The sequence below is a fragment of the Microchirus variegatus genome (assembly GCF_963457635.1).
Source record: "Microchirus variegatus genome assembly, chromosome: 6".
Taxonomy (NCBI): Eukaryota; Metazoa; Chordata; class Actinopteri; order Pleuronectiformes; family Soleidae; genus Microchirus; species Microchirus variegatus.
The window spans coordinates 15,040,636-15,059,854 of NC_139807.1; the positions used below are offsets into that span (position 1 = coordinate 15,040,636).

At 41.5% G+C, this 19,219-nt stretch overlaps 2 protein-coding genes across 2 annotated transcripts; both read left to right on the top strand.

The window, feature by feature from the left end:
* The first annotated feature begins 1,007 nt into the window (after positions 1-1,007).
* LOC310929056 (SLAIN motif-containing protein-like) lies at positions 1,008-10,992 on the top strand. Its single transcript, XM_083891756.1, has 9 exons — positions 1,008-1,060; positions 2,115-2,746; positions 4,723-4,859; positions 5,499-5,621; positions 7,818-7,958; positions 8,180-8,509; positions 8,650-8,793; positions 10,243-10,540; positions 10,675-10,992. The coding sequence occupies exons 2-9, from the start codon at positions 2,115-2,117 to the stop codon at positions 10,727-10,729; spliced, it is 1,860 nt and encodes a 619-aa protein (XP_083747882.1). The 5' UTR covers positions 1,008-1,060; the 3' UTR covers positions 10,730-10,992.
* Positions 10,993-12,170: 1,178 nt separating this feature from the next.
* znf711 (zinc finger protein 711) lies at positions 12,171-19,130 on the top strand. Its single transcript, XM_083891242.1, has 8 exons — positions 12,171-12,286; positions 13,302-13,382; positions 14,035-14,135; positions 14,551-15,417; positions 15,533-15,679; positions 15,783-15,953; positions 16,106-16,240; positions 16,363-19,130. Exons 3-8 carry the CDS (start codon positions 14,057-14,059, stop codon positions 17,541-17,543), a joined length of 2,580 nt encoding a protein of 859 aa, XP_083747368.1. The 5' UTR covers positions 12,171-12,286; positions 13,302-13,382; positions 14,035-14,056; the 3' UTR covers positions 17,544-19,130.
* Positions 19,131-19,219: the final 89 nt, after the last annotated feature.

A 19,219-nucleotide genomic window follows, 5' to 3' on the forward strand; every position in this document is an offset into this window, starting at 1 on the left:
GTAGGAGGTAGACACAGTGTTAATGGCAGATCAATACAATGATGATAAAATGTTCACGTGAGATGTATGCTTTATTGCTGCAGTACAACCTGGTAACTACCTCCCCATGTATTACAATGACTGTTTTATTTCTGCTTTTACGTTTTGTCCACGATCACGTGATTATTGTCATAAACCAAACAGGTTGAACAGGTACTTTTAGCTTCATCACATAGAACATGTTATTATTAGGGTAGGCATAATAAGCCACTTCTTCAGCCTACACCTTTTCGGTTACCCTCCTTGTTTGCAATGAATTTGCTGTACGTACATTTTGTTCTATGTTTTGTAACTGAATAAACCTTCATTCATTATCTGTAATGTATGTATGTGTCAGGCAAGTGATAAAAAAAGTCCAAATTAAACTTCTGAATTTACCATGTGTCAACTTTTTTATTTTACTTTAGTTTAAGCATCAGGGACATTGTTAAGACACAAGGGGTCTGAATGACACAAGTCCACACACGTAGAACACACTGTATACTGTAGTACACAACAAATAAAGTGCTTTGCAGCTCTTTAACATTCATGCTGTTCCGTATTTGTTGAATTCATTCACTATTCTCCTCTTGTACATTAGAGTTCCGAGTGTAAAACAAACAAGTGAATGGGACACTGTTTTTTGGGGAAGACAATTTACTTTCTCCACTGCCATAAGTCTATGGACTACAACGACACCCAATGGATACATTAGGCATTACACTGAAATGTCACTTCAATACCACATCTTCTCCACTGGCGGCGCTAAATAGCTGTGACACCACGTTAGGGGGAGGCGCGAGCGCTGCTGCAGGTCTGCTCTCTGTTCACTGAGTCAACTCAACTGAGCTCCATCAACAAGCTAGTAACTTAGCAGTGAGCGATGTGACGATCACCGCTATCGGCGGAGCTGTAGCAACAAGAGAGCTAACATGCACTAGCTGTCTTCCTTGACAATCATTTCCACACCGTGGACCCTGTGAGCCTGTGCTGGTTCGCTGCTTCATTCATGCGGCCGTTGGTACCCGGGGGAATTTGAGCGGTGAGTGGCGGGCAAGCGCTGGGACAACACGGCTTACTCACCGGTAAACCCCTGTTCAGCTGGTAGCCTATATGCTAGCTGTGCTAACTTTAAGGAGATGTCTAAACACACACGCGGGGCATGTTTACCCCACGATGTAGCTGCTCAGTCTTTGCACCACAGAGGCACAGGTGATTATGTGGACCAGTGTAGTGTTGCCAGCAGCTTAAACGACGAGGAAAAAGTGTTCTACGATATTATCGCGCATCGCTATTTTTTAAAAAAAGGCTCTTGTTGGCGATTTTTCATTATCGGAATGAAAGGGGATCAGGGTTAAATCTAGTGTGATTTGAAAATATTGCCTGTTTCTCAACATACAGTTCTAGGTATTTATTTTTGAACTGCCACGAGGGGGAGCCTGCATGTTTCCAGTAATCTCTGTGCAAAGATCTCATTCAAGATTTTTGTTTTCCTCTCAAAGTTTTTTTTGTAACGTTATCAGTATCAGTTATCAGTAGTTAATTACATCTTTCCCCTTCATATCTGTGAAGTTTAAGATGGCATTTACAAGTAAATCTTCTGAAACTTAGAGCTGTAAACCAGAGGAAGGTAAACAATGAACACAAGGTTCTTCTTGTTTCTGTATAAAAACTTTAAATAAAATCATTGGATCACATTGTTGTTGTTTTGCTGCTCAGTCGATAGCCAAATGGTGATTTGCGTAAACATACTGCAAGCCTGTGTGATATGAACTGTAATTATTGCGTTGTACAGTATACAGCTGTTCTTTATTGTTGCCTGTTATTGTTGATTTTACTCAGTTTTGTTTAGCCATATAGTTTTTTAGGAGATTGTAATAGTGATGGAGTATTTCTGCGCAATCAAAATATTGACAATAACTACTTTCAATATTAGCTAAGCAGTTATATTGTAATGGAGGAAAGATAACTTCATATGAATATTTACCTAGCACATACTTTATATCATATATATTACATGCTTTGCTATTTTTGATTGTATTGTTTCAAATTTGCGACTTTGATTTTCTTAGCCAACTATCTCTCCTGACATACAGATGAGGAGCATGGTGGTCCCGCAGCCTGGCAATGGCAGTCACTCTGGCCTCGCAGAGAGCTCCAAGTCAGGGTGCAAGGAGGAAGAAGACGAGGGGCAGGACCTGGCAGGGGTGGAGCTTGAGGAGGTCCAAAAGTTGCAGGAGCTCGTCAGAAGGTTGGAGGTCCAGAATGAAACCCTGCGAAACAGGGGGAGCAAGACAATCATCCACAGAAGTGCCGGCAGCAACGTCACAGCCGCTGCCAATATCAACGAGAGACTAACTTGTGAAGGGGTAACCAACTCTTGTCTCAGGTTGGAGCACAGTGGCGAGCTGGGCACCACAGACTTTGAGCTGTCACCCTCACAGGACAGCAGCAGCAGCAGTGAGGCAATGTCCCCTCTGCCTGTGACTAGCAGGCTAGAAGAAGAGAACGAGCTGGGTCCTTGTAGGGACTTCCTCACCTTGACCTGCAGCAATGTAGAGGGAGAGAGCCAGGGGCAAAGTCAGACGCCCGAGAGCCCCTCTCAGGAAAGTTATGAGTCTGAGACACTTGCAGAGAATGACTCGGGAGTGGACCAAACTGCACTGGATGAGGTGGATGTCCTAGATTTGGAGGATGAGTATGCAGAAGTAGAGGATGAGGACAGCTGGTATGTTGTACTGTGTATACAATCTACATTTGTGTTACTACTACTGTATAATTAAAATGACATTTAATTAGACATCTTTGTAGATGATAGACCTCAAATGACCAATGCTGCCAGCTTTATTGGCAGTATCTCTGATGCAAGTCACATGCATTTAATTACTGGTTTCCCGCATCTAAGAAAGCAACCCCTTAATTCAGATGAGCGACTTGTGCTTTTCATTTTAACCCCTCACACTAAAGTGCATAACTCCCCCTCAGGGTAGTGACTGTGTACTGTCATGTTAGGTTATTTAATTTTAAAATTAGCCTTAACTCTGGTCTAACGAGTTGTCTTTTCTCAACAGTGGCCAATGCCATGGACTACAGAGTGTGTGTAGAGGGTATATTGAGAGTGTAAGTGAAGGGTAGGAAAGAGAAGAAAACTAAGGTCGCCAACCTGTCTGGTGTAGATGAAAAGAGAGGAACGTTTTCCAGTAGTACTGTATGTAATATTACCATTAATAAGCAGTGTTAATTTTATGTCTGATCAGTCTGAACATGCTTGTTTAAGCCATGCACATTCCATCGCCTAAAATAGGGACCATATTGTGTGAGGCTATTTTAGCAGCTCAGCCGTAATGCTTCCAACCAGACCATTCAGGATTTATTTTCAGTTTTACATCATTAGCCATACCATATGTGCTTTGTGCGGTTATCATTGCTAAAACATCCAGTAATCCTTACAACAACATAATCTGATTTGGACAGGATGCTACCGCTTGGATAAACTGCTTTAGGTGGGATTGCACAGCATGTGATCCGAGGGCCTCGGTGTGACCAGACTGTGATAGGCACAGAATCGCTCTCAGTAACTGCAGGACATCTTGTTGGAGGTGTTAGATATGCAGAATCTAGCTGTTATGTGAGATTTATTAGTCAATCTAAAACTGGAAAATCAGATTTACTGGACTGGAATGTTATATTAACCATATTAAGTTAAATTAAAATTCAAGTTTCTATTTTTACTCCACATGGTCACAGTCGACAAAATCATTCTGTCATCATTCTGTGACCAGAATGACGACATCAAACACAGGCAGAACATCTTTGTCAGTATTCTGCATCAGACTCAGGGTTTGTGTATGAAAGAGGCAGCTCCCCCCCCCCCACTCCCGCATAACACAGAGAAGCTGTGGTTGTGTGACCTGAATATTGCTCTCTACATTGTTGCTCATTCCTGTGGGAATGGGTCCTTTTGTGTTTGGCCAATGGGAAGACGATTTGTAGTTGACTGGTCTAGAACCAGTAAGTCCAGTTCCTTTGGTGTATCTTCCTCAAAAGGATCGGCACATGTGACTGACACTCAAAAGCCTGTGGTGAGCTAATTGCCGTTTGCTCTCTCACATTATTATACACATTGCATCCCATGTGTTGAATTCACAGTGACTGGATTTGATGGCATGCATTTTGCCACTAAATTTAGAAAAGCCTTCTTGTCCGTCTTAAGGCTTGTGGATGAGATATTCTAACATGTAAATTTGTCCACCTTACTGTGGATTTAGTGGCCTGCTTTTACTTAAGGTAAGAGTGAGCCTGATATGATTGGCAGGAGTAGATGAGACAAATATAGATTGAGGATTGGACTACGTTGAGACTGATAAGGATGTTTGAACACATGCTATTTACTTTACATATTTGCTTTCCTTGTTTAGTTTGATCATGTGCTTAAAACTGAACAACCTGGTCATAATATAATATATTATGTTTGGTGTGGGATCCTCACAGTGTTTCATAAGCCAGTGAAACATTCAGAGTTTGGATGTTAGTTTCTGTCTGTACTTAGTGTGTTCTTATTCCAATGACACCCATGACAAGTATGTTTGAGTAAAAGTGAAGTAGTACTTCAGTTCCTTATTTAACTCTGGTTATTTAATCTCTATCTAAGTACATTTTCTTGACTAATAATCCATTTTCCTCTTGTCTGCCTTTTCCCCTAAGGTTATACGTGTCTCCTAAAAAACAACTAGCAGACGCAGGTCCAGAGTCGCCATTGAAATGGTGTCGGCAGGCTCTAGACCAGCGCACCCCAGAGACAGAGTTGGCATGTCGGACACTGATCAGCCGTTTGGACCAGTGTATGCATTAAACAAACACTTGTACATTTTAAACAAAAACTCATTCCAAGTACTCCGTCACAAATACTATAAGAGCTTGTCATACATTTTTTTAAATATCTGAGGCTCTTTAAATTGCAGGTGAGGTGCAGGGTAACATTCCAAATGTTTTCTGTGACTGTGCTGCGTTCTTATTTACTGTTCACCTCTACTGTGCATGTACTGTATGTGGTTTAGTCACCTGACAATGCTTGAGTACGCCCTCTCAATGTGTGCGTAGTGTGACAATTAATGTCCCTACGTGAGTGATCCAACAAACCCCATTCATTATTTATCCTGCTTGCAGCTCCTACCTCCTGCACACTGAACAACAAAGTTATTCACACCAGGTCTAAATGACAACATGAAGTCATGGGATGGGTTGAATTACCTCCCCCAGGTCAGTTTTTCACTGAGCCATGAAACAAGTCAGGTGATAACAAAACAGGTTTTGTCCAAACTGCAGAAACAGGAAGAGAATGACTCAATAATAAAAAGAATACATTATTGAACAATAATGAGACTATAGTGTAAAACAGAATTCTTTATTGACATCAAATACCATTTACACTCATCATTTTTTATGTGTATATCCTTAACATCTGTCTTGTCCCCCTGTAGCGTCTCGATGGAGAAACATGTACAGCAGCCCAGCAGCAGAGGCAGGCTCACCAGGCTCAGGCCCGATCTCTCCCGGGTACCACAAATCAACTAACAAATCCCTACTAACTTGTGGCAGCTCAGGTATGGCATGATATTAACACACAGTGCTCCTTGTTTTCTGCTCAGCACAATGGGATTAACATCAGTTGTTGTCAGGATGTAGGTCATTTGCTCTTGAGTTTTTTTGAACTGTTGCATCTACGGTGGGGTTCTAGCAGGGATCTTATAGGGAGTGTTGAAGGCATTTATTTTTGTGCATGTTTGAATTTACATCACTTGTACGTTACTGCTGACCATTTTCCAAAAACATGCCTTGTGTTTTTTCACTTCTAAAGAAGGGCAGCCATAGTTTAATTCTCATTGTGCAAGGTTTTTTGGAGATACCACTGCAGCTACTAAGTTGTGGTCTGTTAAGCAGTTAATTTAGTCAACAGATCGACACATAAATACAGAGCTTCTGAAAAGATGTATTTGGCAGCTTCTTGTGTTGCTGTTTGTCTGTCAGCTCTTGAGTGGCAGATTTGACAATTTCCACCTAACACATTAAGTCTTTCAACTACATTACTGCACAACAACCACAAATGTTATTTTAAAACATGAATTCCTTGACTCTTAAAAATTGATAATTTGGAAGATGGTCAGTAATAATGTTGATTACTGTGTATGTGGTTTCTATTACATGGGGTGAAGATGGGCATACTAAATGTCTTAAGCAATGCTAACATATATGTGTTAGAGGTCGACCGATCTTAAAAGCTGATAGAATCACGACAGTTTGAAGCATTTCAAAGCTAGAAATTGCGTTGGCTGACTGCTCCCTACCCGTTGTCAGTCAATGTCATAATATTTCAAGAAAATATATCAAACAATATTTATTACAATATTGAAAAGCTAAACAACTGGACAGATTCATGATTATTAATGATAAAACCATTTCAGATAAATCTCAAATCTTTTAAAATGAAAAAGAAATCCATCAAACCTATATTGATTATCAAAGTAGTTGACAAGCAATTTAGTAATTGATTAATGTCGTATAATAAGCATTTGTTTCAGTCCTATTAATGCTAGTACTGATTTGAAAGAAAAAAAAAAAGAGTATATTTCCATACTTCTGCAAAGACCTAATTATACCTAATCAGTTGTATGTCTGTTACTACAAAATGGCAGCAGTCATTTTGTGTAGACTGCATGTGTTTTTGCAGAAGTAATGAAGTTTCATTGAATGCACCTCTTAGCTCAACACACTGTGGACTAGCTGCAAGCTGCATTATTTCTTTGCAGAGACTTTAAACGACTATTACGTGTGCTAGTCCTGCTACTAGCTAGTAGCATTCTTACCTGCAGAGCCTTTGCTTCTCCATGATGTGACGGGACGGAGGCAGCGCAGCTATTGGAGCTCAGGTCTACCAATGCTGACAGGTTATTTAAGCTGGTCGGTCGACCTCAAATATTTATATTATGTTGTTGGTCTTGATTGTGTGGTGCTGATTGTTACCTTTACTTTGCACACACCTCGAAGTACCTGACACTACACTGTGCAAAGATCGACGATGCCGATGTTGTTGTGAAAACCATGCAAATAGCTAAATCCTTGCATGAACTTGTAAATGCTTGGCTTGTGGGCAGTGACCCTGTCTAATCCCATACTTTTTACATAACCAAATGCCCCTGGAGGATGCTGTCATTGCCTTTATGTCTGTGTGGGCCAAGTGCCAGACAGACATGTCGAGCGATGTTTCGGGCACAGTCGTCAGAAAGACAGTCCTTTCCTTTTATAGTGATGATTTATACCAAATCTATTGTCAAATGCAGCAGTCGTCTTATATTTTTATATCTCTCTGTGTCTGCTGAGTAAAGGCAAGTTATCCCTCACATACTGGAAGGAACAACTAAGCAGCTTTTCTTAATAAGTTCTCAAAATTATCAGTAGAATGATTTCTTAGGTTGCTTTGAGGAAATCCTAGGCCTGATTACCTTTCGACTGTTGAGCAGATTGTGACCTATCGTGTTGACACCTAATCTCTTATGATTAATTAAGCACATAGATGATGGCCTTACACCAACATTTTGTAGTGTAATCAAAACTGAACTTTAATGAAGCCTTCTGTCCAGTTTCAGCTGTCATTACACGCAAAACAATATTAGTCTGAAAGGGCTTTTTAATAATCATGAAGATGCAGCACCATTGCAGCTTCTCTATCTCTCTGAGATGTGGAAATCAAAACATGTATGTGATGCATATTGTGGTAACGGGTATCCCCCCCCCGATTGCAGGTGTCACAACCGTTCAGTCAGCCCTGAGCTCTCAGTCCTCTATCGACAGTGAGCTCAGCACATCGGATGACTCCATCTCTATGGGCTACAAGCTACAGGATCTCACTGATGTCCAGATCATGGCTCGACTACAAGAAGAGAGTGAGTAGAGGTGTCGCATGTTCTGCCAGACGTCGCCAGTAATTGTGTTTCTGTCAAAGTACAGTTTAAAATATAAATATAAAATGAAATATTTTAAGGCACCTCAGTAGATTGGATTATTATGGGTCACTACAGGTGCTTGAAATTGCACCCGTATTGACGAATAGCTATCTGACTAAATGGTTTGCTTTTTTAACTGAACTTATTATGTTTGCTGTCAGGTCTGAGGCAGGATTTTGCTTCCAGCTCAGCGTCTGCATCACGTCGCAGCTCCACAGCCTCTCTGCAGTCCCTGCGCAGGGGTGGCACCTACAGTGATCAAGAGTTTGACACCTACAGCCTGGAGGATGAGGAGGATGATTTCTGTTGCATGCCACAGAGAAGACATCATTTCACCCCCTCACCCTCAGGCTCACCGCGGTGCCTGTCTCCCTCCACATCCAACCACGGTCAGGAATACAGCGGTCGACTTGGGGCACCACGCACAAGAACACCAAGGCGATCTCTCCAGGGCCCCAGTGCAGAGCTGCTTAAATTTGCCAAGAGTGAAGGTAGTATAATAACCAGGAATGATTCAGCATTTCTACACTAGGACAGTAAAAGCAGGGGGATAGTGTCAGAGATTGCTTTTGTTCCAAAGCTGTGGATATGTTTTCCGGTGTTGGTAAATGTGTTGTATATGTGGTTCCAGAGGAGTTGAGACACAGCATGCCTAATCTGGCCCCCCGCACCAGCCTACGTTCCCTGGAGGCAGTCAGAAACAGCCGCAGCATGGAGGCTAACCTCCAGAGCTCTGGCAACCGCATGTCCCACCTGACTCTCTCCCCTTCCACAGGTAACCCTACCCTCCTCACCTGGTCCACACCTCTCTGCCATTATATTAGCACCAGCAATTGCCTTGGACATACCCTTTGTCACTTGTATCTAATAATTTACCTCCTCTTAACTTTCTGCATGGCCACAGCTAGTGTTTGACTGACTTATATATTTATAGGTACTATTGTAATGACTATGACTGGTGCAGTAACACTGAATAGTTCAAACAAAATGTGTTTACATTTACATTTCGTTAAAGAAAACTCTATAGTCGGTGATTCCTATTAATTACTCATACTGTGGCAACTCGTGTTGACGGTTCATCAAAATTCATCATTCTTCACAGACTCCTCATAAAAAAGCAATAACACAAACACAGACTCGTTGTGTATAATATCTGTGTTAACCTAATTATAAGTGTGCAGCGCATGTGATCTAAATTATCGCATTCAACTCTATATGTTATAGCGGGCCATGTCTTGATCCAGACACCATCCTATTCAGATTTGTATTTTAATTGCTGCAGATTTTCCAACCTTTACAGCCCTCGAGGTCTAGGAAATGCAGACCATATGCATGTGCTTTAAATTACCACGTGATGACAGACGTGTCTGTTAATTGGGGCCACACTGTATGCATGAGTGGAGCATCTGCATTACGTAACAGCTTACCTAATTTTTGGTCAAGACACGGGATTTCAGCAGCAAGTGACCTGCGCTGATTTCCTTGGGATTACAGCCATTGTCTTTTTTGTAACAAACTGAGAATCTTCTTTCACCACAGTTTCAACATGTTTATTGCAACATCACAATTTGTTGTTTATACCACAAACGCAACTCGTTCTGTTCTTGTTTCAAAGAGAAAGCACACACCATTAATTTCTTTAAACAAGGCTTTTATTGTGAAATATTATCATTATCACATTATAAAATGCAAACCCCAAGTAAAACAGAGCAGCAGCTCTTTGTGCGAACAGAGCAAATGTCGACAGTACAGTTTAAGTCAACTGAAGTAAAGTGGTTAAATTATTTTGCACTTTTTATTTTAGTACCTAAAATGATATGCAAGTGCTTTATTTTTCACCTGACATCAGAAAAGAACAATTCTATAACCCATCCATTTGATGCACATAATTAAATCTACAGTATATTGGACTATACCACATAATAAACTTGTAGGACATTATGAAGTTCTAGACATTCTCTATCCGGAGGACGACTTCTTCCACAGTATCACTGCTTTTTCCTTGCAACTTCCCTGATCACCTATCTTCCCTGACAAAAAGCCTCTTTCTCACCTGCTACATGTTTATTCCACATCTTTGCTCCGAACTTATCCTCAGCATTGATTCTCCGAAGCCTGCCAGCATCTCTGTACATGTCACCAATGTCACTATAGTATTCATGATTTGAATGAAAATCTGGTTTCATTAGCTATCACACACCACTGTGGCTTTTTTCCACATCAGGTATGGCTAGTAGCCGACTGCGTAGCAACGGTCAGTCTCCACTCTCCTTGCGGACTCCAGTTAAAGCTGTCGGTCCAGTGGGCTCCATGGCAGCTGGCCGTCAACATTCAAGAGGTCTGCCTGTCATCCAAGGACCACCTGCAGTAGGGGGCCGCAGGGGCCAGTCCCCAGGTTCTGCTAAAGACGGAGCCCACATACCTGGGCGAGCCTCAACTGGGTCAGGGCGGCCTCCTGGAGGCCAAGGACAGGCCATCCCATTGGCATCCACCAGAAGTAAACTTTCACAGCCTGCTAGAAGGTGAATCATGTTGAGTACAGACGACACTGATTAATGTGCCATTTAAATAACGACACATTTAATTAGTGTCAGTCAAACGATACTAAAAGTCGACACTTGACCTTCTTTTAACTAACACCTTTCATATTGAATAGGTCTTTGGGTGTGACGAGAGTCTCGGATGAATCTTGGAAAGATGGCTGCTACTGAGTCTGACTGGTGATAATGAAGGATGTTCACTGCTGCAGTCGTCACTGAACCCCTCAACACAGAAAACACAGCCACTGTGTCCACACACGTGTGTCGGACAGCCCTCTGCATTTTAAACTGGAATACTGGGCTACACTGGAGTCATATTTGAAACTCATCAATTTCTCTCGCATGAAACATTGTCAACCCACACACAGAATGTGTAGGTAGAAGGAAAAAAAGGCACACATGCACACCCCTCATGTTATATGGACCAACTCAGAGCTTCCAGAAGATTTGTTTGTGTCAATTTTACTTTTTTTTCCTATGGTAACCATGAGAAACTGTTGGAATTTAAAGGGTTGTAATTATTGTTCTGTAGATTTAATTGATATGAAGACAATTTAAGTGAAGACGTTGCTGGTTTGTCCTTTTTGTGTGTGTGTGTGTGTGAATTTCTACCATATGAAGGTTCTGAGTATTGCATGCTTGGTTTAGTTTTATTATTTCTATCTTCAGACTTTTATTGTGTGACTGCAATATGACAAATCTTCCATGTGTCCCATAAATATCTGTGTTAAGTTTTTAAATGATTGGTGGTTGCTAGTGAAATGATCTTCAATGTGTTGTATTAGTGTTTTGCTCTAATGCAATACAAGGTCTTTAAACTACATTGACCTTATAACTTTTTTTTTAAGTTTCTGTGCCAAGGTGCATTTCAGCAACAACACTTTCTAATTCCACATGTAATCTTGATTCAGCAAAGGTACTATTAATGTACTGAGTTTTTTGTTTTTTTTGTTACTGCATATCTAGAGGGGCATTTGCTTTTGGATACCACTGTAATGAAGAACATATTTATGCACGAAGGCTATGTGCCTTACACAGCTATGCACCCTCATGCAGAGTGCCTCTGAAAATTAGGAGCTGCAATGAAAAATAATAATAAAATCTGCCCTGATCCTTCTACCTTGTATCCCTGGTTTAAATCCATGTATGCAAAGCTGAAGTTAGTCTGCATCGAGTAATATGTTCACACTGTACGCACACCATCCGCAAAACAGGCGGCAGCAGCAGTGTTGTCCTATGCCGTTTATTTCCTGTTGGGTGCATGAACATTCAAGCGCTTCAAAAAACGAGTGCTCGATGCTCTGTTCCCACCCCTTGTAACAAAATGGCCTACAGGCCTCATCTGCGCATACCAAGTGTGATCATACAGTCTACAGTCACAATATAAATATTTTTTAATTGTTGCGTTTGATGTTTCAGGATTGTGTCCATAATTAAACCATATACACGTCCCCATCAGGAGATTGACTGAGTTAATGTAACTCTGCTCTGTTATGCATGACGCAAATGGTAAGGGATCAGCGGTAAACGAGGCCACGCATTGTCTGCCCCCCGCCCTCCCTCTGCTTGTCAGGAAGCAAGCTGATTGGCCGAGGCCTAGCAAAGAGTGACCGGGGATCCAAAACTGCAGGCCGCACTTAGCTTACCGTCAAAAATAAACCAAAACAATAACACACAAATTTGAGAACGGGGAGAAACGCCGATAGAGTCAGAAGACGACGTTACCAGGTAAAATTATTTTGAATAAATCAGAAGGTCATGCGAAATAAGACGCGAGGGCCCAGTCGGCCGTAGTGGGCCCCTTTCAGCCCTTTCTAAAAACAACATGGAAGATAATGCGGCACAAGCTGCGCCACTTAGCTTAGCAAGCTAGCTAGCCGAACGGAGTGTCGATGTCGTGTAGAATAGATAAAATGCAAATAATTATCACATTTAGGAGTTTTGGTTTCTATGTTATGTTGGTGGCTGCATTTCTTTGGTGGCGTGTTTTGTGTTGATTGCTTAAATTGTCAAATATAATCGGTTGTCGCTTCTCTTGAGTTAGCCTTAAATGCTAACACAAAATGGCGCTGAGAGGAACAGCCCTAGCTTTCCTGCTAGTTAGCTCCGGTGGGTGGAGGGCGATAGAACGCATTGCATAACGTCTACGGTACTTGCATTGACGGTTACGAACAAGGAGCGCTTAATTTGTTCGTCCAGTGTAAATACTTTCTGCGAGAAGAGTGATATAACACATTTTACGCTTCTTATCCTTTAATGACATCCGTGGAAATTAGACACCCATAACGGTACTAAAGACCGCTGCAGAGCTGTCATACTTGGCTTATTTTGAACCGTCATGTGACGGCACTGCGTTTCCTCCCTTAAAAAACACAACCAGGGCTTATCATCTCAGAGCCACTGGTCATGATCTCGTCCCCTAGCGCACTGAACGGGACAGCTCTTTATCCCAGCTGGGCTCTTGTTATCAAGCCCAACCAGCTCCAGGTGTATGGCTACATGTTTGTAGATTGAACCTGCATGTAGTACTCTTGATAGGCAATGGATGGAGCCAGTGGTTAACAACGCAGTTATCCCTCCTCACTGACAGTGTATTGTTTTTCTGTTGTGGTCCGTTATACTATTATAGAACTGAACCCATGTAAAAAGTGTTTTTGCAAAGTAAAATATTGTCACTCATTACCCTTGTCATGTTTCACCCATTACTTATGGATACTGATTGCTTGTTTTGTCTCTTTGTCAGAGGGATTGAGTACCTGATGGAAGAGACCACAATAAATATCTTGTTGACTTTATTCTAAGGATTTTGTCATCAAATGTGAAGGTAAGTAATACATGGGTGGGGGCACTGTGTCATTGACCTTCTTTCCATTAAAATGTATCACAAATTTTAACTTGGTTTTGAGATTAAAAAAACAAACAAAAACAAAGCTCAGTTTAAAGAAAATACAAAGAAATACATATCCATCCATTGTTGTTCAGCAAATACTAAAAGTTAGTTCACAGAGAACCATTAAGTGGCATATAATTTAAGTAAGGTTATCATGGAAAAATTGCAACATAGAGCTGAAAATAAAGCAAAGATTTGCTTAGCACACATTAATTATTTGTAATGTAGCAATGTTTAGCCCTCATTCTACACATTCCTCCTCATGTCATAATTTCTGCCCTTTTTTAAGTGCAATGATATTCTAGTCACAAGCTTTCTTAACATCATTCTTTATTTGCTGAATCTGTTTCCACTCCATTTAGTTGCATTTACCATTTATCGATACACCAACCTTTCCACCTCAAGCTTAAAAATGTATTTGCCATGCCCTAGTTTTCATGTTTTCATTCAAATTCATATGTGCGTATAAATAGAAAGATGGAAATGCAGCTATTATCAGTTGTTGTACTCACTGTCATCACATTTGGCAACATATACAAACAGAGTTAAAACAACCATCTAACAAAGTGTACACTGTAATTTCCAGTCTTTTTTTTCTAAGTAAAAACATGGATCAAGGAGGAGGGGTGTTGGAGCTACACACTCAGGAGCTAAAGATGCCCCACGCTATGATCATGCAAGACTTTGGTAGGTGGTCAATTAGGACAATGTGACAAAAATTAAAGTGTTGAGGGACCCCAATTTCAACGCATAACATACAATCCATGATATATGAATGAAAAGAAATGTGAAGGTTACTGTTTACCAGCAATAGAGACTGCCTACATACATTTGCTTATTTGCTTTATGGGGTCACACCTATCAAGATTACAGTGCAGATGAGATTTAGTTTCATGAACTAGTTAAATGATGCCGTCAGAGCAATACACATTCAGTATGACATTTTTATTACATATCTACGAGGAGACTTTGTAAGATGTGCTGACATTTTCACTGGGGCTGTAATGTTACACGTATTGTGTTATTTAATTCAAGACATTTGGCTGTTGACTGTTTGAATTTATATATCTATTTTCATCAAACTTCTTCTTTGTGTTTACAGTTGCCGGCATGGGAGGTCTGGCTCATATCGATGGGGAACACATTGTTGTTTCTGTGCCTGAGGGTATGCTTCTTTCTGATGTGATGACGGATGAGGGCATCCTTCTGGAACATGAGCTTGAGGTGGAAGGCCTGGAGACTCAAGTCGTTCAAGGACTGGAGACAGAGGTGGTTGAAGGATTGGAGACCGAAGTGGTGGAGAGCTTGCATGCAGATGTAGATGAATTTGAAGCAGAAGTGGTGGACGGCCTACAGACACAGGTTGTAGAACTGGAGGCTCAGGTTGTAGAGGGCCTGGAGGGTGAGGTCGAAGTGGAAGGTCTCGAGGCACACGTGGTGGAGGGGCTTGAAACTGAGGTAGATGTTGAAGATCTTGAAGCTCATGTTCTTGAGGAAGAGGTGGAAGTGGAGGGTTTAGAAGCTGAGGTTGTTGAAGGTCTCGAGGTAGATGTTGAAAGCCTGCAGTCTCAAGGAGTTGAAATGACCAGTGAAGACATGGTGCCTACAGGACACAGTGTGATCATGCCTGACAATATCCTCGGGACAGAGGTTGCAATAGAGGAAGCCTTGGACCATCACCACCATCATCATCACCACCACCACCACCATCATGTCCTTTCCTCAGACCTCATCCAGGACTCAAACCACCACCACGATGACATGCCAGACCAGGTGTTTGTGGCAGAGCTACTTTCTGAGCACCAGGACAACACTCTGGACCACCAGCTTGTGTCAGAAGGCTTGATGGTGACTGAGGAAGGCTCTGAGACCATAATCCACCAACAGCTGCCAACTGAGGTTGTTCCTCTGCAGACAGATGAGGATGATGATGCAAGGAGCAGCTCTGAGGATTATCTCATGATCTCTTGTAAGACAGCTTGTCATGTGATAACACAACTTGTATTAATAAACACTGTTCTTGTGCAACAGCATATTAATTACAATTTTGCATCACCAATTGTTGGTTATTTTTATTACTATAGTGGATGAGGTGGGTGAAAAGTTGGACATAGGAGACACTCCCCTTGAGATCAGCACAGAAGTAATGGAAGATAAGGAAATCAAAGAGGAGGATGGGTCTGAGGTCATCAAAGTCTACATTTTTAAAGCTGAAGCAGACGACGATTTAGGCAAGTGACTTTTAAATTGTAACGGAAATCCTTGAGCTCTGTTTCTGTTCAAGTGAATTTAAAAACATGGCTTTTATAAAATTATTTATTTTTCAATTTACAGGTGGAACTGAGGTAATAACAGAGGATGATTACCAGAATGGCCATCCTGACCTGGAGGCTGCCTCATCGGGCAGATTGGGAGTTGGTCGGGACAAGATGGTCTACATGGTCAAGCAGCATCTTAAAGACGAGGACGATGAAGATGACACTGAGGAGGATGATGATGACATTAGTATGTGCCTTTTGCATAATAGTTAATTGTCAAATGTGTTGTCTTTGTAAAGACATGATAAGACAAGCCATGCCTTTCTCACATCATGAGAGGGAAAATACAATATTTTTGCCCTTCAGTTTAATGCAAGTGAAACTGTCATGTTTGCACAGGTAATACCATTGAACAGGTGAAGAATGGCACAGCTACACCATTTCTGCAAATCCGCGAGGGACCAGGTGCCAACCGTACCCTAAAACCTAAAGCTAAGAAAAAGAAGAAAGGAGATACACGACAGTGTCAGACTGGTATGATAATTCTGTTGGCTTGTGATAATGATGGATGTTAAGATAATGAGATGCACTAATTCATGCAACAAGCTGTTTACAATATTCTAAGCTGCACACATGTTTTCAATCTTCTCCGCTAGCTGTTATCATTGGACCAGATGGCATGCCTTTGACAGTCTACCCCTGCCACCTTTGTGGAAAGAAGTTTCGTTCACGAGGATTCCTAAAATGTCACATGAAGAACCATCCGGACCACCTGTTAAAGAAGAAGTACCAGTGTACAGACTGTGACTTTACCACCAACAAGAAGGTCAGTTTTCACAACCATTTGGAGAGCCACAAACTGCTGAGTCACAACAGTGAGAGGTCTCCAGAGTACACTGAGTACACACGGCGATACCACGAGTCGAGCCCACTGGGCTCTGACAAGCTCATTGTCAAGGACCGGGAGCCCAAACTACATCACTGCAAGTACTGCGATTATGAGACAGCGGAACAGGGCCTACTTAACCGTCACCTGCTTGCAGTGCACAGTAAGAACTTTGCACATGTGTGTGTCGAGTGCGCTAAAGGCTTCCGCCATCCATCGGAGTTGAAGAAACACATGCGGACCCACACAGGTGAGAAGCCGTACCACTGCCCGCACTGTGAGTTCCGCTGTGCAGATCAGTCCAATCTAAAGACTCACATCAAGAGTAAGCATGGTGCAGATCTGCCTTTCAAGTGCAGCCATTGTCCCCAAGCCTATGCTGATGCTCGGGAACTCCAGCGTCACATGGAGATGGTGCAAGGCCACAAGACTCACCAGTGCCCACACTGTGAGCACAAGAGCACCAACTCCAGTGACCTGAAACGGCACATTATCTCTGTTCACACCAAGGACTTTCCACATCAGTGCGACGTGTGTGAGAAAGGCTTTCACAGGCCATCTGAGTTAAAGAAGCATGCAGAGACACACAAGGGCAACAAGGTGCACCAGTGCCGGCATTGTAACTTCAATGCTCCTGACACCTTCACCCTGAGCCGCCATATTTTGTCCTTGCATACAAAGGACCTCCCTTTTAAGTGCAAGCGCTGCCGGAGAGGCTTCCGGCAGCCAGCTGAGCTGAAGAAGCACATGAAGACACACAGTGGTAGAAAGGTTTATCAGTGCCAGTATTGTGAGTATAACAGTACGGACGCTTCTGGTTTCAAACGCCATGTCATCTCCATTCACACCAAGGACTACCCCCACCGCTGCGACTACTGCACCAAGGGCTTTAGGAGGCCTTCAGAGAAGAGCCAGCACATAGCCAGGCACCACAAAGACATGTTGATGTAATGTCATCACGCACACAAACACACTCCTCTTTCCCAAGTAAATCTGTGTTTCACACCCAGAGGTAATTTTAGTGTATTAACAGAGCAATGATGGATATAGGCTGTTGATAAAGACATTATAATTGCCGTTTTATGTTGTGCTGGGTGTAAATCTCTTCCCCGAGGTAATGAAAGAAGACGTTTTAGATGGGGTGAAGTCTAAAAAAAAACAGTGTATACTGAGTGGGACAACTGTAAATTGTGTTTTGTTTTGTTGCAGAAAATCACATATGAACATATATTCAGGGTTTCAAATGTCTATATTTTTATACCCACTCAGCTGAAATGCTGCAAGATGATGACTTTGTCCCGTATAACAGAAAGCAAGGCGTGAACATTATGCCAGTTCATCAGATGATGTGGATTGAGTACCTGGGAAATTTACATCCACAGTACCAACTAGTATCCGTTTTCCTTAATTTCACAGCTTCAACTATGACACTTGTGTTCAGTGCCACCTGGTCTTAAATGGGCGGAGCCATTCATGCGTTCATGAATGGTTTCCAGCGATGTTGAATCACATTATGCACCTTAAAATGACATTTCATTAACTAATAGTTGAACTGTGATCATTTTGGACTTTCCACCAAGCCTCATCACTTGGAATTCCATTGAATGAATCATGTATACTATAGAATCTACTCCGTTAAGTATGCCTCACAAGATGAATCAGAAATGTTCTAATCTGATCAAGGAGAAGGGCTCAGTTGGTATTTCAGTAGACTTTCCCTTTAGTGTACACAGCACATCTCTGACACAAATGTTATTGTATCTGCTATAATGGTGCCGATAATTTAGGTGTATAATTGTATGAACTTCACAAATGGTCGGCTGTATTATTTTAGCAGATATAAACCCCTCAAATAGATCTATAACCACCACTCAAAGCTGCATATATGTTACTTATGACACAAATGTGCTCTCTCAGCTAACCATTTGATTGCAATCATGCCTTGCATCTGTTGGTCTTTATCCCCTAAGCACTGATGAACACAGCTAATCAAAACTATAAGTGATTTATTTTTTACTCAAACATGCTGCACCAATACCATTCTCTAAGCAGAGATTGTGTGTTTTGAGTCAGTAGAAAGCACTTTAATAATGTTTTTTTTGAATTTTAATTACATGTATGGGGACATTATATATACACATATATGCATATATATGTTTGTATATATAGTTGGTCCCCTGTTTATAAAAACTACTTAATCATTAAATTACAGAGCTTTTGTGAATGGGTAAAGTTAAAGACAGTTTTGAGGATTATATCTAACAAGTGGGCACGATCCATTACAGCATCAAAACTGGTTTGTGGGTGAAACCATTTATTGTTTTGTTCTATGGATAAGTGATTGGGTTTTGTGTTTTGTTTGTGCTCACTAACAAGTTTCCCATACCCTAGTCCTCAGTCCCAAATAACCCAACCCAGTCCCCAAGCATTGGATTATTCCCTCTAAGTCAGTGGTCATCATATTGGAATTAGTCGTAAAAGTATGCACATATGCTGTCTCCATAAAATTGATTGTGGTATATATATTGAAAAAAAAATCCCTGCATTTCGTGTATGTTAGTCTATAATTTCTTTGAGTCTGATTGTGGATAAACTACTGGTGGGGAAGAACCAAAATAAACAATTAT